At 44.0% G+C, this 23287-nt stretch overlaps 1 protein-coding gene across 1 annotated transcript in view; it reads left to right on the top strand.

The window, feature by feature from the left end:
• The window catches only part of LOC310745933 (macrophage mannose receptor 1-like), a 41997-nt gene extending 19835 nt beyond the window's left edge, over positions 1–22162 (top strand). Inside the window, exons 18-30 of the mRNA XM_083579242.1 lie at positions 1311–1378; positions 3819–3919; positions 5402–5544; positions 7028–7142; positions 7553–7701; positions 9150–9255; positions 10970–11202; positions 12857–13022; positions 14297–14449; positions 16182–16292; positions 17684–17893; positions 19123–19161; positions 21695–22162. Coding sequence (XP_083435368.1) covers positions 1311–1378; positions 3819–3919; positions 5402–5544; positions 7028–7142; positions 7553–7701; positions 9150–9255; positions 10970–11202; positions 12857–13022; positions 14297–14449; positions 16182–16292; positions 17684–17893; positions 19123–19161; positions 21695–21924 — 1824 coding nt within the window. The 3' untranslated portion in view covers positions 21925–22162. The remainder of the gene's footprint in view (positions 1–1310; positions 1379–3818; positions 3920–5401; positions 5545–7027; positions 7143–7552; positions 7702–9149; positions 9256–10969; positions 11203–12856; positions 13023–14296; positions 14450–16181; positions 16293–17683; positions 17894–19122; positions 19162–21694) is intronic.
• The last annotated feature ends 1125 nt before the right edge of the window (positions 22163–23287 follow it).

Genomic DNA, 23287 nt, shown 5'->3' on the forward strand with positions numbered 1-23287 from the left:
GAAATATATGAGATATATTTTCCCTTCTGATCACATATCACTAGGCTTTTAGGGTTTTTTGTTTTTGTTTTTTAAAAAAGCCAGATGAATTGTTTGATCGTGACCATTTTGTTGCCTGCTAAACCCTTTCTTCAGGATGGTGTCACCAGAAGCTTGCAGAGATTAACAGTGCAATCCTATGCGAGTTATACTGCACACATCTTACACTCTGTGCAGCTTCCAACATATATAAAAACATAATAAAACATTAAACATTTATAAAACTTCCCCATACAGGATTGCCTTCAGACAGCTGGGGGGGGGGATCCTTACACTCTAACATTTCTCCAGTGAAAATAGGGACAGCCTAAGGAAAAGTGGGACATTCTGGGATCAAATCAGAAACTAGGACAGCTTCTCTAAATCAGAGACATCCCTGGAAAATAGGGACACCTGGAGGGTCACTCAGCACTTCACTCAGCACTGAAATCAAAGCTCTGTTTCTCCCACAGCCTCCATTGCAGCCTGAGGCTCTGCCCCTAGAGAGAATCATTTGCCCATCCTTTCTTCTCTGGTGCTTGAGAAAGAGAGAGCAAAGACCGACCCACGACCCACACAAAAAATGGAGATTTGTAACTGAATACCTTTTTCATGTGAGAGTCAGCAGAGATACATTCTAAGTAAATTATCAACTGTCAGGCACTCTGCTTCTCTAGCATTAAGCTTCAGTGGAAGTTTCCATGCTACGCTTTCAGCAGAATGCATACAGAGAACACAGTTACTTTCCATTTCAATGTACACTTAAACACTTATACTTAACAATCAGGGAACTTGGGAAATTCACGGGACTTTGGAATCAGCAGATTCTGCTGACTACTGCTAGTGGGGGGGGGGGACGACAACCAATGGTACCTTCCCACTCTGCTGGGCAAAGCTGGGATCTCTGCCACAGCAGAGACATCTCAACCAGCAGCATTCCTCTCTGGGCAAGCATTGAGGTGACCATATGCCACCCTAACACACCCACACACACACACACACACACACACACACACACACTGTCCAGGTATGAATTGAGAGAGGAGCCAGGATTGCTCTCTAACTTAGTCTGGATTCCAGTTGTTGAAGAAAAGAAATGAGTTTCATGCCCTGCTTTTAAACTCAGTTGAAGAGCACAATCACTGTTGCTCTTGTTTATCATTACTAGCTTCTTTCCATATGGCCTGATTTGTAAACTCTGAACTTCATGTGGAATAACTGACATATTTTCAACTGGAGAACACCAGTACTTTATTGTGTTTCTTCCCCATCTTCCCCCTTGTATGTTGTAGGACATTACTTTCAGAACTGAAGGAAACATTTTCATTGGTTTAATTCTGGGTCCGGATAGAAGTTTTGGGTAAGCGAACAGAAAAATAAAAAATGGAAATCAGATTTTAAAATGGTAATTATGTATTAAGTTTCTCTTAGATAATAGCTAGATTGGCATTAAAATAATCTGGATATAAGGATGTTCTGCCAACATTTTGACTGTTTTGAGCAGATACACTGCAATGGTGCTACAGAGGCCATAGGAAGCTTGCATTTCTTGCTCTGGGAGTGCAGAGGGAGGTCTGATCTTGGAGAGAGAGATTCCATTCAACTACTTTGTCCCTATCTTGTCCCATTGCTATGAAAGCTCAATGTCAGTAAAGCTGGAAAGCGAGTGTGCCAGAAACAGGCTAGGGGGAAATCCTGGCTCCAAAGGCTCCAGCACCCACATGCCCCCAAACTGTGGAGAAATCTATGTTTCCAATGGAAATGAAATAATTTCATGGTCGGGGGGGATTTATTCCCCTCTATCCATTCCTGTCCATCTCTGGCTTGCCACTGGGATTGTATGGATTTACCCACACTTACCTTTGCACTCTGCTTTCCAGGCATGATCCATGCTTTAAAGTTCTGTGTCCATGTCTGAGCACCCCCTTCCCAGCGCTTTTGCCATGAAAACCCACTCTTTACTGCTGAATCAGAGCTAAGGACAAACTCTGGAAACCCCCCTCCCCTCTGAATGTCTGTTTGCTCCAATTGAGCACTAAAGAGGAGGTCTTCGTGGGGCTATCTCTGGGCAAGGAAAACAACAATGCTTGGACACAGAGCTTTAAAGTGCGGAAGCACGCAGTGCAAGTAGATAAACAGGTACCACTCTGGTGGGAAGGTAAACGGCATTTCCGTGTGCTGCTCTGGTTTTGCCAGAAGTGGCTTAGTCATGCTGGCCACATGACCTGGAAAAACTGTCTGTGGAAGTGGCCGGCTCCCTTGACCTTTAAAGCAAGATGAGCGCCGCGACCCCAGAGTCGTTCATGACTGGACTTAATTGTCAGGGGTCCTTTACCTTTACCTACCTGGAAAGAGCAGGGCAAAAGGTACCGTATTTTTCGCTCTATAGGATGCACTTTTTCCCCTCCAAAAATTAAGGGGAAATGTGTGTGCGTCCTATGGAGCGAATGCAGGCTCCCTGGCTTCAGCGATAGCAAAGCGAAGCCAGGAGAGTCTGGTCTTTGAGGCTGGCGGTGGGGAAAAGCAGCACTTCCCCCCACCGCCAGCCCCACAAGCTCGGTTGAAAAGCCCGCAGGAGCGGCGCACTCTTTAAAGGGTGCGCGGCTCCTGTGGGCTTTTGCGGGAGATGGGGGAATTCCCCCACCTCCTGCAAAAGCACGCAAAAGCTGTGCGCTCTTTAAAGGCTGTGCAATTCCCCCACCTCGTAGAAAACCCGCAGAAGCCACACAGCCTTTAAAGAGCACACCGCTCTTGGGGGCATTTCCCCAAGGAGGGAGAAGGGACTGACTGGCCGAGTCAGTCCCTTCTCTTCTCCCTCCTGTGGGCTTTTGCGGGAGATGGGTGAATTCCCCCACTTCCTGCAAAAGCACGCAAAAGCCGTGCGCTCTTTAAAGGCTGCACGGCTTCTGCAGGCTTTAAAGAGCACGCCGCTCCTGCGGGCTTTTCCCCAAGGAAGGAGAAGGGACTGACTGGCCGAGTCAGTCCCTTCTCTCTCCTGTGGGCTTTTGCAGGAGATGGGCGAATTCCCCCACCTCCCGCAATAGCAGAGAGAAGCCTGTCCGCTGCTCCCAGAGCTGGGGGGGGGGGGAATCATATTTTTTTCATTGATTTCCCCCTCTGAAAATTAGGTGCGCCCTATGGTCAGGTGTGCCCTATAGAGCCCTGCTCTTTCCAGGTAGGTAAAGGTAAAGGACCCCTGACAAGCCCTAAGAATTATCTTTTTTATTAGGCTGTCAGCACTCCTTTGCCTCTCCTATTTGCATTAGGGCTAACGGTGCCAACCTCTTAATTACAATCATACAATGTTATATTTCCTCCAAGGCTGTCACACTCCTTTCTCCCTGTACTTTCTTTCTCCTCTGAGAAAGAGGGCACCACTCTCCTCTCTTCCTGAATCCTCCTGTTCTTGTACATAGCTTGGATGTTGCCCTCTGCTCCCAACCACATTCTGAATGTGGTTCAGCAATGACGTTCAGCTTTTCATGACGCTACAAGAAGAGGGTGAGAGTACTTTTCAGCTGGTCTTCCTATCACACTGCCCCACATTCAGACCCCCTCCCTCACCATAGGAAGGTTTTTCAATGTAATTTTTTTTTAATCGCCATTATATCCATTAATCCTGCTCAGCATTCTTAGTGCTGCCAGCTTTTCTTGAAGAGCCAAGTCGCAGGCTTGGAAATTCAACACCTAAATATTTCTTTTCTTAGCCTGACATTCTCTTTGTTAAAAACAAAACAAAAGTCATTGTAAACTTATGAAGTGCAAATGAAGGACTAAATACCGCATGTTATTTTCTATAGCTGGGTGGATAGAACTCCAGTGACCTACGTAGCCTGGGCACCGTGGGAACCCAACTTTGCAGACGAAGTCGAATTTTGTGTGATCATGTATCGTGAAACAGGTAACTAGAATAAAATGTTACTATTATAAGCAGTTATTGAGAATGTGCATGCTTAATGGTGAGGATTAATATGAATAGGCACCACACATTGAATCACAATCACTATTCCATCCAAAATTAAAACATTAAACCGAGGATAATCCATTATGTTAAACCTCAATAATTGTCTTCCTTTGGATAGGACAGGTTATTAAAGTGTTTTAAAGGATACTGAGGCATGGGGCCTCTTACTATACTACTAGCTATTTTTGCTATTATACAAAAGAAAACTCTGGTACTTGGAGACATAGGGACGTTAAACAGGAGAAGGATTTTATTTTACAACAAAACAGGTAAAACAAAAGATTTTGTCATGAGATAGAGTTCTTTCAAGAAACAACAACAATAGATGTCACGGAGGGGTTACAGGACTGCGCTGTGCTGCCCACCTCCCTGTGTAGGGGGGAGCCCAGGCAGCCCCTTGTCAGGCACCCCCCTCCCTGTGTTGGCCACGTGGCTATTCAGTGAGGGGGCCTGGGATTCGGCAGCAGACAGGGCAGGGTGGGAATCCCTGTGTAGGGCACTTGGTTCGCGACCCCCCTGCCCAAATTTGTGGGCCCAGGCCTATGGTCCTCCTGCCCACCAAGCTACGCCCCTGTCTGAAACAAGTTGGTACTTTCTGTCAGTTTCCCAACCTTCTGTAAATCAAATTACTGAGGCTCCTCTATTAGTATACCAGACCAGGGGATCACCCCACCCAACCTATCTTTTTGGGGATTATACTTCTCTCACTGGAAGTTTTATTCCCTTCCTACTGAACTGAGACCCACGTAGAGTGTTCCCTCGCAACTCCACTTCTCCTGCCTCAAATTCAGCTACCTGGTTCTTATACTCTTGAAGGACACTCATCACTAGCTTTCAATCTAAGCTCAGAGACTTCTTTCTCTGGCTGTGGATAGTATCTCAGAGGCTATTTATAGTATCCAGATGAATGCCAGGAACTCAACTCTCAACTGCTTTCCCTTTTTCCCTCCCAAAGTGGTGAGCCCGCCCTGCTCTGGCTAGCTGCACCCGCAGCCAGTTAGAGTAAGGCTGCAACTTAGCTCTCTGCATCACCACACTCTGGCCTACCTGAGCTTTCCATCACAGATACCAATCAAATACTTCTGACTAGACATTGTTAGGATTGGGTTGTAATTCAGCATTCTCTGAGCAAAGGAGTACAGCAAGAGAGAGTTTAGGAAATACTACCCCGACTTATTGTTTATATGTTGTTTTAATAACTTGGAGGCTTTAATTAAGTCATTTCTAATATGAAGTACTCCATATATATATATTACATTATAAATCACCTCCTATATGAAACAGCATAGTATACTTGCAGTACAGCTGTTATTGTTGCATTTTATTTTTGTTGCTAAGCTATTACTTGGAATACGTACCTGATGGGCTGTACTAGTGATTTGAGCTTACCTGTTGACTCGTAACAACTTCTCTGTTCAGGCTTATGGAATGACATCAATTGTGAAATTGAAAATAGATTTATCTGCGAAAGGCGTATCAGTTCTGCCCCTTCAACTGTTGCTCCAACAACGCCTGAACCTCTTGGAGGCTGTCCTCAAGGCTGGCACTTCTTTGGTAACAAGGTAACTAATACAGCTATTGCAAATATATTGGTATATCAGCCTTTTTTTCAGATACTATGGCACAGACAATGAATACTTTTCCAGAGTAGTTGAATATGCACAGATTGCCCTCCATGTCCATAGTTCTGTTCTATAGATTCCACATCCTCCCTCAGCCTTCAGTACATGCTATGAAGACTGAAAAGGTCTGTTGAGCTGCAAAAAATGAAGTAACAGTGAAACTGATAAATAATGTAAACTAAAACAAAACAAAAGCTAATTGTCAAATAGGGGAATTGACATTTTAAAAGCTCAAGATATATGCAAGCTACAGAAAAGAGCATTGAAAGTGGCTTCAAACTAAGTGTTCAGCATTTTTTCGTGCTTTAAAGTTAAATTAGCATTTATTAAATGACCATCTGAAAAAATACAGACTGTTTTGTTCCCTAACGCAGAGCCCAAATACTGTTTATACAGGCCTCCTAGAGCCAACACTTTGAAGAGCCTTGTTCCTCATTTTTGCCTTCCTCCATCCTTGTCTGATGGCATCATGTGATGTAGGCCCTCTCTCAATGGCATATCTGCACTTGCAGAGCTATCAGCAGAGATAACTGCCCTTTCTAGAGTACATGATTTCTCCCCAACCCTGATCCCATGGGATTCCCCCTCCAGTTAAACTATCAGTTTCTGCTACTGCTATCCCGGCACCATTTTGTGACTCTTGACTGCATTAAACAATTCATGGGTGATGGAATTTTGAAGTTTCCCCTGTTGTAAACAAAAATTGCCCTTTTCCCTTATGGGGTATCCAAGAGCCCATATAGAGTCGTTACATAGGTTCCCTATTGGTAGGAGAGAAATAACAGAGGCCAATCAGAGAATATTGAGAAGCAAAGCAGCTAGTAAGCTTGATCTTTATTGATCTGTTGCAACAGGGTGCGCCCCTTACCCGCAGGAGAGAGGAGGAACCCAGAAAAATGGCGTGGAAGGCCTTATAAAGACTTTTGAAATTGCCACCCTGTAGATCAAGACCACCCCCAGAAACATCATACATACATCACAGAAGGGGTGTAACCTAAGACCACCCCTCATATACATCATACCTACATCACAGGAAAAGGCGGTCTTAAAACAGAAATTTGAATGTTGTTTTTCTCCTGTCGTTCTTTATCTCCTTTCTGGCAGGTTACTTGATTGGATTGCCTGGGTAGCCTGGCCAGTCTTTTGTAGTGATAAATACTTAGTTCCTGGACCAGGTCACAGGGTCACACCCTATTCAAACAAAGACATACCCTTAAGACAGGATTTGTGAAGGAAAAGACAATGGGGAGGCTTTTCCATTTTCCTTTGACCTTGCAGAGAAAACATTTGGTCAGTTTAGGAATCAAAATGGTTCCAGGTTGGTCTTCTTGTGCTGATCTATGTATGTGCTTGGTTGGTACGCTTATGAACATTACCATATATCTAAGACCATAAAATTCCTATCACACCCTCTCCCTCACAGTGCTTCCAACTATTTGGCCTTCATGAAGAAGAAAGAAAAAACTGGTCTGATGCACAAGCTACTTGTGAAGATCTAGGAGGAAACCTGGCTAGTATTCCAAACAAAGTCGTTCAAGGTGCGGTCAGTTGTTTTAAAACACTCTAGGGGCTGCTGCCCCTAGTAGCCAACTCTGCCTACCCACCAGTTTCCATTCCATTGCCAACTTTTCTTTCTTTATGTAACCACCTCACCCCAGCTCCATGTTCCCATCCCCTCACAGCTCCACAAACCCCCACCCCAATCCCTATTCTCCACTACACCCAGCCAGTTATGAGCGTGACTGCAGATGTGTGCAAATATTGTATAGGGAGTGGCCTCATATTTGAAAAGTCCTGGCACTCCTACTGAAGGTATCTTCCTGTCAGAGGAATTACTGGAATGTGATTCTAGCCATGACTAGCATCTAGTGATACTAACCATTTATTAGATAAAGGGCATTAGTTTAACAAATCTGTCATGTAAATATGTGTCTTTATTTTCATTCAGCATTCCTGACACTGCATTTACAAAGTGCTTCCACTGATCCTTGGATTGGACTGAGTAATACTTATAGTCGAGGCACATTTGTATGGAAAGATAGAAGTGTTGTCTATTATACAAACTGGGCCAAAGGCTTCCCACTTGGGAATTATGATGTAAGTACTGCCTGTGAAGGCTTTCATCTTTCTTTTGGATCCATGAAGCTACTGCCATAGTGGATATCTAATCCCTCCCAGCAGATTGCAAAATTGCAAGTAAAACTGGTGTCGAAAAGGGGCAGAACACAGAAATCCCCAATTACGTGCGTCCTATAACAGAACAGTAAGTGGCTTCCATAGGGGAGCCACAGAATGAATGTGGTTGGTCAAGGGAGCCATGGACTCAAAAAGGTTGAAAACCATTGCTATAGAAGAATTGGGATTCAACATGACTGCAACAGATTAGACAACGGCTTCAATGGGTCCAAGAAATCCCAATCAAAATGTAATCAATGTTACTCTCCGCCTCCTGCCCCTTAAAACAAGAAATGTCCTCTGTAGTATTTATTTTATTTTTATTTATTTAATTTCTATACCGCTTTATATTTTTAAGAAAAACCTCAAAGGGGTTTACAGCATATTAAATCAATAAAACATAAATAAAACAATCTGAAGAAAGTCAAATATAGAGTATACAGTCAAAGCAACGTAGCAGAAAACTAAAATATCTTAAAGATTTCAAAATAAAACATTGTAAAGGAGGTCAACTACAGAATGCATACGGTATTTAACATAGTAGGGCTGGGTGAGTCTGGGCCCTGCCTCCTCGGCCAGGTGGAAAGGGCCTTGCGATACAAGGGCTGTATAACAAATTTGACCAAGTTTCAGACCAAAACAAAGACCAGAGGCATTTCTTCTTGGAATAATAGTCAGACATCCCCAAGGACACCCCCCCCAAAAAAAGAGTATTTTTCTATGCAACAACTGCAGCTCGGATTTTATATGCTCAAAAATGGAGGCGGAGAGAGCAGTCCCAATGAGGGAGGAATGGCAGTTGAGGATGACAGAATATGCAGAACTGGCTAGTTTAACCAGCAGAATTAGAGAACAAGAGGAAAGCATATTTAAGGAGGGTTGGAAAATGTTTCTAGAGTACATGAGGAATCATTGCAAACAGATTAGAACATTAGTAGGTTTAAATTCAGCAGTATAAGTTATGTTGAGATAAAATGAGAAAGAAAAGATAAGGAATGACTAGAATGTGCAGCTGCAATGGATGGTTGGAGGAAGCTGTGGAAAGGTGGAAGGGAAGTCAATGCTTAATTCTTTAATGTATGGTTATAATGAATGTAAAATAATTTGAATGATGAAAATCACAAAAAATTGGGGTGGGTGTGTTTCAAACCAAAACAGGCTGATTTGGGGAGATCCAGGCATCAGTTGAGTAAGGCTGATATAGCTCTGGATCACTGTGGGTTACACCTGGTTGGATGGTCCAGAGTAATCCATGGTTATCAGTGGGTGGAGCATTAAGTAGGGAAGAGAGGCAGACATCAGGTGTGCAAAGGCAAAGAGTAAGGTGGCTCTTGTTTGACTTGTTACTTTCTTACATTTTCATTCCTTAGAAAACCGTCTGCGTTTTTATAACGAAGGAACCTGAAAGAGAGGCAGGAAATTGGAGAAGTGGAAATTGCTATTCAAAGAAAAGCTACATCTGCCAAAGAAACACTGGTACGTGTTTAGAAGAGAAGTAACAGAGAACATTGCTAATGACCGCTCCCCGTTTAAAACGGGGGGCGCCCTTTGCGTGGACGCGCACAGCCCTAGATCTGGAGCGGCCCCATCAGCATAGGCTTGGCTTTGCCTTCCCTCAGGTGGGATACCTGGAGGTCCCCGCCTACCTCAGTCAGTTGTCCAATCCCACCTGGGGGAAGCGTTGCCAAGGAGACCAGGCCAGGTAGGGGAAGGGATTACCTGCCCACACAATAGAGGGAGGATCTTACCTGGGAATCCTCACTTGGCTCCAGAGCTTCTCCCACCCTACCCACCCTCAGTTAATGTCTTCCTTTGCAGGTTAACTTTTCTTCATAGGTTTTGCAGGTTAACTTTTCTTCACAGGTATGCGGGCGCTGCTACGATAAGGTCGCTGTTAAAGGGCCGGAAAGGAATTTCCCTGCATTGGCAGGTTTCGCCTTTCCCGTAGCAAAACGTCACAACATTGGCGGTATCAGGCCTTGGGCGGAATCCTTTAGTCCATCTTCCTCTTTGCGGCGGCGATACCAGGGTTCCCCGTTAAAGGGGTTTCTGAAGGGAGGCTTTGACCGTACGCCGAAAGGTCGTCATTGCTCTCCCCTGTGGCGGCGGCGTAACAGGGGCAGCTATCTCTGCTTGAACATATGTTCTCCAGAGCCGGCCCATCCCCCCCCCACTGGATAACCCTGAAGCTCCCTAGGTCCCCGGCTGGGGACTGGGGAGGGAGAACGCCCAATGCCTGAGCCAAGGTCTACCCACATTTGAAATTTAATAAAGTTGTGGCCAATTTAATCCCATAGCACGTTGTCTTGAGTCGTTATTCCACATGACGGGGGGGGGGGACCGCTCGGGGTCTGGGGACTCCGCCTGTCCACGCAAATTCATCTTAATGAGTCCCAACCTGTTTTCTGTGCCATTTCATTTTGGCCAGAAAGAAAACCGGATTGTCAGCAATGTAGTAGAGATTCCATACTCCCTATTATACAGCAAAGAAAGCAGCAGTCATGACAGCGTAATTTTATACATGCACTGAAGTGAACCGTGATGCCAAAGAACCACAGTTACTATGTGTGCCTATCGATATGCAACTTGATTTTTCTACAGCTCATCCTAAAAATAGGACAGTATGAGGCTGCTGACATAGGTTTAGTTCTCTTCTAGTGTAATAATATGGAGCCCAGTTCAGTTGATCAAATCACAGGCTTCTCCACTGACCTGTTCAATTTTTTTATTTTTTAAAAAAAGACCCAAACCCCATTTGTACAGCCACCTTGAAAAACTGCATAGTCTTTGGAAACAATGAAGATGGGTTTCAAATAGGTCTGTGAGTACTTATTAGGAATTTGATTGTAAAGAAAATGTATTCTGTGGTCTGATCCAGATCTGTCTTTAATTAAAACTTGGACTTGTCCACATTTAAAAGTACACAACAAGGTTTCTAAATGTTTCATTTCAGATTTGTATAAGATGTTGCAGGATGATTGTATTCAGAAATTTAACAGAATCATAGAATGGTAGAGCCATCAAGTCCAACCCTCTTCAATGCGGGAATCACAACTAAAGAATCCCTGGCAGGTGCCCTTCCAACCTCAGTGTAAAACAGAACTGTTTCGGTGTCAGGTGAAATGAAATTTAAGGATAGTGTAATGTGTAAAATGAGCTTTTGCCTTTTCTATTTATTGCTTTCCTATAGACCTTGCATTTTCACGCTCTGAAATGACGATTCCAGTCTCTGGCTATACCCTCTTTGGAAACAGCAGTTACTCTCTTGCTGGCCCCAAAATGACATGGGAAGAGGCCAGGAAAAAATGCAATTCCGAACAGGCAGAGCTTGCCAGCATTTGGAACCCCTACATTCAGTCATTCCTGTGGCTACAGGTGTTGAAATATAGGCAGCCCATGTGGATTGGCTTGAACAGCAAAATGGTGAGTATATGCAGTTAACATTAGCGTATTCACATCAAAGGTTTGTATTCAAAGGTGTGTAGTTAGAAAGTGCAGGGCTTTTATTAACTCATTTTATTGAGCATAACTTCCCCCAAACAGCTTTGGATATAACCAATTGATAATGTATAAACACCCATAATAACCCAAAAGATTTTGCCAAGAGAGTCCCTCCAGCCAAAGGCAACTCAACCACTCTTCATTTCTTGTTTATCTCCCAGAGAGAAAATCCTTTTCTGTTTCTCATACACACACCCTCAGATGAATTGCCCATTCAGAAATAATATCCATTAAATAATATCATTTAAAGCGCAGTAATACATTCATGAGCATTCTCAGACAGAAGTACCAACTCCTGTACAGAATCCTGCTTGGGTGGCATGCATGTGAATAACAAAAGAAGAAGAAGAAGAAGAAGAAGGAGGAGGAGGAGGAGAAGAAGAAGAAGAAGAAGAAGAAGAAGAAGAAGAAGAAGAAGAAGAAGAAGAAGAAGAACCGTTGCCTTCACTCTCATCTGTGGAAAGAAAAAGGTTCCTCATGCAGTAACTTACCGTATTTTTCGCCCTATAGGACGCACTTTTTCCCCTCCAAAAATGAAGGGGAAATGTGTGTGCGTCCTATGGGGCGAATGCAGGCTTTTGCTGAAGCCTGGAGAGCGAGAGGGGTCGGTGCGCACCAACCCCTCTCGCTCTCCAGGCTTCAGGAAGCTATCCGCAAGCCTTGCAAGCCCCGCGGGAGTTCCCGCGGGCTCGCAAGGCTTGCGGGCAGCAGCCTGCCGCCCGGAGCACAGGGCGCCCTCTGGAGGATGCCCCGTGCTGCGGGCAAGTGTCTGCAAGCCTCGCGAGGTCCCGCCAGAGGGAGGTCCCGCCAGGCACACAAGGCTTGGGGCGGCGGCCTGCAGCCTGAAGCATGGGGCGCGCTGCAGAGCACGCCCCGTGCTTCGGGCAGATGTCCGCAAACCTCGCGCGCCCGGCGGGAGGTCCCGCCAGGCTCGCAAGGCTTGCAGGCAGCAGCAGCCTGTTTTGGGGGCTGGGGTCGGGGGAAGCTCAGGCTTCCCCTGCGCCAGCCCCGTGCCGGGGGGAGGGGAAATAATTTTTTTTTTCTTTATTTCCCCCCCAAAAAATCTAAGTGCATCCTATGGGGCAAAAAATACGGTAATTCTCCAACGCATAGGTCTTATGTCTTGTAAATCCTATACCTCCCAGAGCGGCTGGAGCAACCCAGTCAGATGGACGGGGTACAAATAATAAAATAATAATTATTATACATTATGTTTATAAGTCCTATATAAAGTTCAGTTGTCAGGCAAGAAGATAAGCAATTCAAGATGTTTTCTGCTGTGCAGCTGCATTTACATTCTCTCTTCTTCACGCTGCTTCTTTCTGCAGCAAATGCACACACAAGGGCTTGCAACCAGCATATATTAATGGAGGCAACTACCTTTCCATATGACTTCAGATGTTATAAATATAACAATACCAGAATGACTTTCCTGAAATATTATTAAGGGAGTGAATGTGTGCGGACATTAGAATGAAGGAGAAACCAAAGTAAATCACATGAAGTGCATCTTATGGGAAATGAACCCCAAAGGTTTTTTTTCCAAGTGTTGTTCCACTGTGCGTTTGTATTTTAGACTGGTGAGCAATACAAGTGGATCAACAACCGGAGACTGACATATACTAATTGGGCTCCTGAAGAACCAAAGCAGAAGATAGCCTGTGTCTACCTAGACCTTGATGGTCACTGGAAAACAGGAACTTGCAACGAAACATTCTTCACGGTCTGTGAGCGACATCATGGTAATCAAAGAAAAATATCTGTTTTAATATGAGACATCTAACTCTAATTTCAGTAAGGTTCCCATTTGAGCACAGAGATGAGAAAAGTGTTCTTGGTACTTCTGCCTCTTTCATAGTAAATAAATGAAGAATATGATACTATTCAAACTATCAAACGATAACAAATAGATAAGTGAAAATAGAGTGGAGTTTACAATAAAGAATCCAGTATCAGATAACTCCATTTAGGTCCCACTGGTTTTGACTGAAGAGACATAGGAGTGTTGTTGTTTTTAAGAAAACATTCCCAACTTTCTAATTTTTATTTTCAGGCGATGTTGACTTTCTAAAGCTATTAATCCTTCCATGTCTCAGGAGGTTCACTGCACTGCTTTATCCACAAGAGCAGATGTTACAGTTTTGGGGTGCATAACATTATCCCATAATTCTTTGTAGACAAATTGGTATGAAAAATGCAAACATGAGAGAAGCGTATGTGGGTAAAAACACACACCCTGTCATCTGTCCAGGGGTCTTTGAGCTAGGCACCTTGAAAATTCATTTTGTGGTGAGAAAGAATGAAAGGATTTTCTTTCCACCTCTGATGCAAGTTTGACCTGTCAATCAAAACAAAGCCCTCCTTCCTTGCCCCCTCCCCACTGCGATGTCTGCTGTACCTTCCCCCGTCATGTGATGCTGGTGTTCTGGTACACTCATTTTCACATTCAGCAAGCTCTTGTCTGAAGCAGTTTGTTTCAATCGTTGCTCTACATGCCCTTGTGAGTGGAGCACATTTGTCCAGTGGCATGGCAGCTCCAGGACGGGGTGAGCATCAGCTTCCTGCTTCCCACAGGGCAATTTCAAGATCCAGTTGGAGGCTGAGAAGTCTCAAGGGATTTCACAAGGGGCTGGTGGGCCAAGGGCTTCAAAGCCTCAAAGACACATCTGTCAGGACCATTTTCTTGACCATGCTTCCTGACCTGCCCCTCCCCTCGGTGTTAGTACTTCATCAAACTCTTCGGGTGTCTTCCTGTTTTACCTTCACAAGTTGCAAACCTGCAGCTGCTGCACAAATATCTGGATTGCCATCAAACACTTCCATGGTCCCTGCTTTATGCAAATAGTGCGAACAGATTCCATTTCACCTTGTACAAGCCCAAATTTCCTCGAAGGTACCCTGCTTCATCTCCTGATACATGATTTGTCCAATTTTTTTTTACATCCCTAGTATTTATAGATTTTTCAGGTAACTATAATTTTTTGAAAAAAAGAAAAATATGTTTTTTCCATAACAGGTGACATCCCAGCGGAAGCACCACAGCGCCAAGGAGAATGCCCTTCATCAAAAGGATACCCAAAAGCTTGGGTTCCTTCTCGGACTCATTGCTATCAATTCTACCCTACGTCAGATACATGGGCAAAAGCATTCATAAGATGTGCTCAGCTAGGTGGGTGCCATTTCGAATCAGATCAGTGGCAGTGGTGGTTAGTATCCAATACTATAGATAGAACAGTCCCTTTGAGTTCAGTGGGGCTTATAGTGGATACAGGAATCTGAACTTTGACCAGAGACAGAGGCTGAAATTCCTGCCAACAACAAATGTGTGTTATCTTTGTGGCAGTGGGGTTCTCTGGATGAAAACTGTGTTGTTTTAATCAGTAAGATTCATAATGTTGGACAAACCAGGAGGAATGGAAGAAACTTATTTCTTATTTCCTGAATCCAACAACAGAAAGTTTTAGCATTAAAAGAATATTGAGAGAGACCAGTATACAGGTCGGACACCAGGAATCAACACCATTAGGCTGCTGTCCTGAGCCCTCTCCTCTGATGGACTCACCATCCAGTCTTTCTCCCCTTCACTTGCTTTCTCCCCAAGCAGGCATGGTGTGGTCAGAAAGCTTGGTTTCTGTGGCCTGCCATTTTAATTTCCCCTAAATACGTATGAGCCCAGACTGAGTATTTCTCCACTGTTGGGGGAATTACAATGGTATGTGCAAATGGCAGTGCCTTTTTCCTGGTGGTGATGTAGGTGCCTAATGCAAGACTTGGCGAATGAAGGCAAACATAGGGGAGATGAAGTGGGTAGAGTTGCCAGTGCCTTGAAAATGAGTTTCACTAACTCATGTCTTCATTTCCCTAGAAAGGTGCTGTCACCCACCCCACTGTTGCTGCCATCTTGGTCTGCCAGCAAGTCTCCATTCAGTTTTCATTTTCTTCCCACCATATCTACCAGTCCAGATTACTTATACTATTATTTCTCCTTGCATCACTGCAGCTCATTAAATGAAACTTGTATCCTGCTTCAGACTGATGGATCACATTGCAACAATTTCTATTTGATTAAAAAAATGAATTAATTAAATTGCTTCTGCTTTAGAGGCTGGCACAGCAGACATGACATCAAAAGCACACTGTACTTTTGCTTCTGTCTTCTGATGATCTTCTCCCCAACTTATCAATATAAAATATCTTGATAGAGTGTTAGCTTTCTCTTGGGTTGATGCTAGAAAGCTGTAGAAATGTTTTTAGTGTACTGTAACTTGAAGAACAGGGCGAATTATGGTGGTTTTTTTAAGTATTAAAGCTCCATTTTTTGTGAAGCATCTACCTTGCAAATTATTTTCTGTTGAAATTTGACTGAATGGCTTTCTTTTTCATTATGCACTTAATAAACGGACGAAGTTACAAAGGTTCTTCCCCACTAAAACATTAATCAATTGAACAGCAATCACAGAGATTTGAAAGACGTGGATATACAGTAGAGGCTGGTGCCCATTTGGACTCGGAGGGCAGAAGGCAGGGAAGCCAAGAGTAAGTGAAGCCAACACAAGTTGGCAGAGCTAAAGCCAATGATAAGCAGAACCCAACCAGCTCTAGTTTGTCCCCATCCTCCTCCCTGCTGACTTATACAAAGGCAACTCTGAGACAGACAGCAAGTGCAGCCCCTCAGTTATAAGTAAAAAAGTGGGGCTGGTCGAGGGCACATTGAGTTTGGTGGGGCAATGCCCTATGTGCTCTGAAAGGATCAGCCTCCACTGGGCAGACACTTTCTCTTAGATCTCTATAACTTCATATTGTCGCCAGTACCAGTCTTAGCCTAATGGGCTGCTTCATGTTTATTTTTAATGGGAAGACAAATTTTAATGAGTTGACTTTACCCATTTGATGTTTTCTAGGTAGCACCTTGACTTCAATAGAAGATTTAGCTGAGCAGGAATTTTTGATGGAACACACTCAGCAATTCCGTCAACGAGAATTTTGGATAGGATTATTCAAAAATATAGATGGTGATTGCTTTACATTTAATATTTATTTTTAAGATAACAGATTTGTAATATTTATCCATGTATATAAGTATGTTAAAATATGGCACACATTTATTTCTTTATGAAATGAAAGAGCTCAGCTGGAAATACCGTCAGTGTTAGCAAACAGAGCTAGCAAATTCATCCCTGTTTGCATTTATGACTACTCTTGGCAAGCATTCAGGGGGGAAAAACCTCACTCATGTTCAGAGTAATATCTCCTGGCATGTCCATTATCATTTTGCCTTCTGCCCCTCCAAGGGAATTGTCGTTTGCTTTCTTGTACCCTTTCCCCACATCCTAGTGCAAGCCATGGAAGAGAGGTGTCTAACAATAATTAAATCCACAATAAAAAGTCATGATAAAGAAGCAATATCAAACCATTGGAGAAACAACTTTAAGAAGAACATTTAAATTGGCTGCATGTTAAAACTTTTTTAAAAAATAAAATTACTGAAGAAAACAGAGAGTACTTCCAACCACATCATCTTAGTAGGCCAAAACTCTCTTTAACTCAAAAGCATGTAGTCCCTTCAGCGAGGGGGCGAAATGAGCCTTCCTTGGCAGGGAATTCAAATCCTTGGAGCAGCTGTTGAGAAGGTCCATTATCAACTTCCTCTAAAATAGGCACCTGATGTAGGTGGGACAGATAGAAGGGCATCTTTGGAAGATCTGCACACTTTTAAAATAGGTTCAGGTAGTCTTCAGGTTGCCTGATCCCAAGCCATTTATGACTTCTGCCTGAGTAAGCATGCATTGCATTTGACTGCCTGAAACTTCCATATTGTCAGACTTAATAAAGTTAGGGGGGAGAGATAGTTTCCTCTTCTCATTCTACTACTTGATTGTTAATTCAGTTCATTATATGAAGATAGAAGAGCTAGTCATTTGCCACCAAAACAGAGTTGTTGGGATTTGCTACTGATTTAGCAAAACAGTTTTCAAGTATGAAAAACATGTATTTCCTAGTTTAGTGAAGAAGAACAAGAGGTTTAGCAACTGACAATGTTAATTATGGCTTTGATCTGAAGTGCCCCATCTTTCACAGGACAACCACATAACTTTATCAAAATGTTGTTTCTGAGAGCCAGCAGCCATTCGAAAATATATGGTTTGGGGACAAGGGGGGCAGTAATGGCAGAAATCAGAGATATCCTCACCATTTTTCACAAGCAGAAAAATGTAGGACATAAGCTTGTATCAGCAATGTATTATACAATAATTGAGGTTGCATGCATATGTTCCAGACTGAAAAAGCTTCAGAAGAAGAACAGCAAGTATACTTTTAAAATGAATTTCCAATATAGAATGCATTACAACGTGTTGCTCTTCCCTTTATAGTCATTATAACAATCATGTACTTTTGTAATTAGGAGAATGGGTATGGGAAGATAACACTGCACTGGATTTTATTAACTGGAAAGGTGAACACCCCATATTTGATCCAGAATATGAATTTATGGGACCTGCTTCTGATCTTCCTGACTATTGGAACTATTGCATTTTCATGTACGGTGATAGTGGAGAGTGGATCAGGGGAGACTGCACACATTCGCGTGGATTTATTTGTAAAACAAACAAAGGTAAGACTTCAATGTTTATTATAGTTGATTTAGTGATACCTATGATACAAAGCAGTATCTGAACACTGAGAAGACTTGCAGGTCTTTTTTCAGCCAGAACTCACTGGAACTCATTTCCAGCACCTATCAGGCGGGTGCCATTGCCATTATAAGAGAAGAGAGGCGTTCATGGTGAGTTCCGGCATCTCTTTTTCTAGAAAAATAGGACTGGAGACTTGTATAGAATCAATAATACACTCCTGTCTAACTGTTCTCTGGCTAGATTCATAGTACTAGAAGTATATCTTTATCTGTCCTCTTCTTAAATTTATCCATGAATTCACGTCTATGGTTCTGCTGCCCAGATGGGGTAGGTTTCCAGTTTCAAGCCTGAGTTCAAGGGACTGAGATGGCTTTTGTGGCCTTGGCATATGACTTATACCAGGAGTTGGACAGGAAGAGTGTGGCCCTGTTGGTTCTGCTGAACCTTTCAGCAGCTTTTGATACCACCAACCATGGTATCCTTTTGTGCTGCCTTGCTGGGATGGGACTTGGAGGCACAGTATTGGCTGTTGTCCTGTGTTGTCCCTCAGGGTTCTGTTCTGCCCCGCATGCTATTTAATATTTATATGAAACTTCTGCGGGCGGTTGTCTGGGGTTTCAGGGTTCAGTGTCACCCATATGCTGATGACACCTACCTAGCCCTATTTCTCCTTTCCACCTAAATCCAAGGAAGCTGTCTCGGTTCTAAACCATGCCTATCATCTGCAATGGACTGGATGAGGGCAAACGAACTGAAACTCAATCCTGCAAGATAGAGGAGCTCTTGGTCAGTTGGAAGGCAGAACAGGGAATAAGGATTCAGCCTGTGCCGGAACGGGTAACGTGCCCCCTGAAGACATAGGTTCACAGTTTTGACATGCTTCTGAGCACAGATGCCTAGGTCACTCTGGTGGCCAGGAGTGCATCTCCGCAGTTAAAGCTAGTGCATGAGCTGCTCACATTCCTTGAGATATCTCATTTGGCCACACACCTTTGTTAAATCCTGCTTGGATTATTTTCATGTGCACTAAGTGGGTCTGCCTTTGAAAAGTGCTCAGAAACCTCAACTATCTCAAAGAGATGAAGCCAGACTCTTGACCATGGCTGATTATATAAGGGAGCATAGAAATCCCTTGTTACATTAGCTTCATTGTGTAATTTGCTATGGTATGTTTTATTGCCCCTTAAGCCTATCCTTTATTTTACAGTTTTTGAAGAGGCAAGTGGAGTACCTACAAAAAGTACAGGTAAGACTGTTTTATGAAAATAACCAAGTTAAAAGTATAGGCATGTATGTTATCTGGAGCACTGGACTAAACATCCCCCCCAAAAAACCTTCCAATTCAAAATTAAAGAGACAAATGTCTGAGGGTCTTTTGAGAGGATTACCTTTGACAGGTAGTGGACATCCTTAAAATGACTGCTGGCAACCATTTACTCCCATCCCACCCCCCAAAAATTAATTATCCAGATGTAGCATTGTTCTAGGGCATTCTGGGAGGGAAACGGCAGCTGCCACACAGAAACAGAAGTGTCACTCCTCCTAGCTGCTTACTCACATAGGCTATGTTGAGGAATCGCTGTGCCAAACCCCTTCAGACTAGTAACTGTAAGTTGTCACAGACTCCAAAGGCAAGCTTGTACTCTGATTCACTTCCATGTGGGAGCTTAATATTACATATCACAAATAGGACATAGGATGCAGGTTTTGTTTGTTTTTATCTGATCAGATTTTTCACAGAAAGAGTATATCTAGATTAAATTGGGGTGGAAGGGAGATATAGGTACTTTGATGTGAGTGTTGTCATGTAGATGCTGCAAAATAAATCAAAAAAGCACAGGAGGAGCACTTATCCCACCACAGACCAGCACAGTCCTTTTTGGGTCCCACTATTATAACGCATGTGACAAGAAATGAGAAGAAAGCCCAGACCACAAAGAAAAAAGAATTGCCGGAAGAAATATCAACAGCCTCAGATATGCTGATGACCCAATCTTGATGGCAGAAAGTGAGGAGGAATTAAAGAACCTTTTATTGAGGGTGAAAGAGGAGAGCACAAAATATGGTCTGAAGCTCAACATCAAAAAAACCAAGATCATGGCCACTGGGCCCATCACCTCCTGGCAAATAGAAGGGGAAGAAATGGAGGCAGTGAGAGAGTTTACTTTCTTGGGCTCCATGATCACTGCAGATGGTTACAGCAGTCAAGAAATTTAAAAACGCCTGCTTCTTGGGAGAAAAGCAATGACAAATCTAGACAGCATCTTAAAAAGTAGAGATGTCACCTTGCTGACAAAAGTCTGTATAGTTAAAGCTATGGTTTTCCCAGTAGTGATGTATGGAAGTGAGAGCTGGACCATAAAGAAAAAGAAGGCTGATCGCCGAAGAGTTGATGCTTTTGAATTATGGTGCTGGAGGAGACTCTTGAGAGTCCCATGGACTACAAGAAGATCAAACCTCTCAATTCTTAAGGAAATCAGCCCTGAGTGCTCACTGGAAGGACAGATCGTGAAGCTGAGGCTCCAATACTTTGGCCACCTCATGAGAAGAGAAGACTCCTTGGAAACGTCCCTGATGTTGGGAAAGATTGAGGGCACAAAGAGAAGGGGACAACAGAGGATGAAATGGTTGGACAGTGTTCTCGAAGCTACCAACATGCGTCTGACCAAACTGCGGGAGGTGTGGAAGACAGGAGTGCCTGGCGTGCTCTGGTCCATGGGGTCACGAAGAGTCGGACACAACTAGACGACTAAACAACAACAAGTTAAAGTCCAAAGCTAGTAATTAAATTAAATTTACATTGCACTCACCATAGGTGCCAACTCCCTGGGGCCCTGGATGCCCGAACACCCACAAAGTTCCCCATGAAGGGGCCGGGCACCCACTAATTTCATTGCCAGGGCCATGCATGCTTCATATCGAAGACCAGGCTGAGGAGTACAACCTGATGAAGAATGGTGGGAGCCTACCCCTCCCCCTGCTCATAGCCAGGATCCTGAAACTCCACAGGAGCAGTGGAGTAGTGTTGATTTGGAACAATGGTTCACTGAGGGGCACAGTTCGGAAGGCAATAGTTGGGCAGAACTGGGAGGTGAAAGCAAGAAGACCAGGAAGAGAGTGAGCTAGCAGACTCTCTTGCACTGGAAGATGTGCAGCCTCTCAGTCCCAAGGCTAGGAGATTAGAAAAGCTAGCTGTGCAAAAGGCTCAATGATTGAGAGGTCAGGTGGCCAGGAGACGAGAGGATGGAAGTGACTAGAGGGAAGTAGGAGGAACCTTAATTGGGAACACCTGCACTCTGAGAATGGCCGCTTGTTCCTTTGCTGCATTCATTAAACATTTCTATTACTGGTAAGAGACTGCTTACCAGTAATACCCTTTGGAGGGTTGCTGTCTTTCTGAAAGTGTTCATTTAGGGTTTCTATATGTCCGGAATTTCCCAGACATACACGGAATACTGCAGTCAGCAGCAGTGTCTGCACGGAAATCGGGAAAATGTCCGGGGAAATCTGGGTGAATGGCAGCTCATGTTGGTAGTGCCGTTTTTGCTGATTTCCCATAAAAATGGTTTTAAAATGGCTTTTTTGAGATTTTGCAAAACAACTTTTCTGTCCGATTTTCACCGTTTGAATATGGCAACCCTATGTCTTTAGTAGTGACATGGCAGGCAGAATCAACAGCTCAACCTTCTGTATGGGTCTGTATGGATGTTCTGCTGGGGAAAGTATTTGATGCTCTCTCTGTGTGTCTTACATATATATATTCCCCCCCCCCCCAGTAGAGCAAGATGATGTTCCAGAATTACCGCAAGGCAGACTGGTGATGGTGGTTCTCCCAGCTCTCCTCATCGTTATTGCTGTGGGTGCTGCAGTCTATATTTTCTACAAAAGAAGACACAGACAGCCACAAACTTTACTAGCGGGTGTCGAGACCCTTTCGCATCAGGACAGCACAATAGTTTCTCAGAATCAGTACTCAGAATTTATTGTGGAGAAGCAAGAGAGGGATTAATACATTCAGGCTCAAATGCTATGCACATTTACATAGGAGTAAGTGCCACTGAACTCAATAGGACTTACTTCTGAATGAGCAGGTTTAGGATTATACTGATAATTCATTTATTTCAAAGAAGTAACCATTGTTGGGAATTGTCCCAATATGCAGGGGCACTTTCTACAAATGGAGTCAGGATGTAGAATGCTCTGAATGTGTAATGTTTATTCAATAAAAATATATTCTATGCAGAGTATTTTCCACTGGAAGATTTTTTTTTCAAGCTAAGGATCATGTTGTTGGTATCGTTCAGTTTTGCCACAAAACAGTGAACCATTCACACATAAAGCCCTTTAAGAAAGCTAAGAACCCACTCATCAGGTAGGGGAGAAAAGAGCCAAGGATGGTGAACCTACTTCCTCCCCCAGGAGGACCTCCACTCTTCTTCTGAAGAGCCAGTTGCAGGTCCAGGCACCATGCTCCCCAATCCCCAACTCAGATAAATAAGAGACCAACAAGACTGGTTTGGATGAAAACAGGCCACACCTTTATTGAATACAGATGAAAGAAGTTTGGCTTGGGCATGGGGCATTCAAAATCCTTCTGGCCTGCCCGCTGGAAGTGACACATAGGTCAATCCAGACGGGGGTTCCTAAGACTTGCATCAAATAGTGTGACCCCCGCTGGGACCGCCATTTGGGGGAGTGCCTTCGGCCCTGGCCCTCCCTGGGCGTGTGGACATGACCATTCCCCCTAGATCCCTTTAACAGGCTCCCCCAGCTTTTGGAGAGGCAGGCGGAGACTACAACTTCCCCTCCATCCAAGACCACGGATTTCCCCAATGCTCAAGTCCAGTTGTGACGGTTGCTATGAGGCAGGCAAAACCATCGGGTCAGAGGCACTTTGCCCAGTGGACAAATTCCTACCGGGCCCCGTAAAGAACAGCGACCACCGTAGCCACAGCAAAATCCTTGACTATCAGCCTAAACCAAGGGTGGGTGGGGAAACCCGACGAAGGGACAAACAGGTGCATGCTGCTTAAATGGCCAAGGGGTGGACCCAATGGAAGCCTTCCCGCTCTGTCAGCTCCACCCCCTGGCACAGCCCACGCCTCAGCCTGCATCACCATTCACCAAAGCAGGGTGCAGGCTAGGATCCAGCTCCTGATAGGAAGGGCACTGAAGCCATGGTTCCGTCATCAGGACCCTTGTGGAACCTCTGCCGTCCTGCAATGCTGCCACACCAAAAGGGGTGAGTGGACTTGTCAGGATTCACAAAGGACTCCATATGTGCAGCCAAGGTGCTGATACAGAAAGAGCAACTGCATGCAAAACAATTCCTTGTATATGCAGTTTGTTTCCATCTGGATTGTGCCTCAGCC

The sequence above is a fragment of the Podarcis filfolensis genome (genome assembly GCF_964270895.1).
Source record: "Podarcis filfolensis genome assembly, chromosome: 12".
Lineage (NCBI taxonomy): Eukaryota > Metazoa > Chordata > Lepidosauria > Squamata > Lacertidae > Podarcis > Podarcis filfolensis.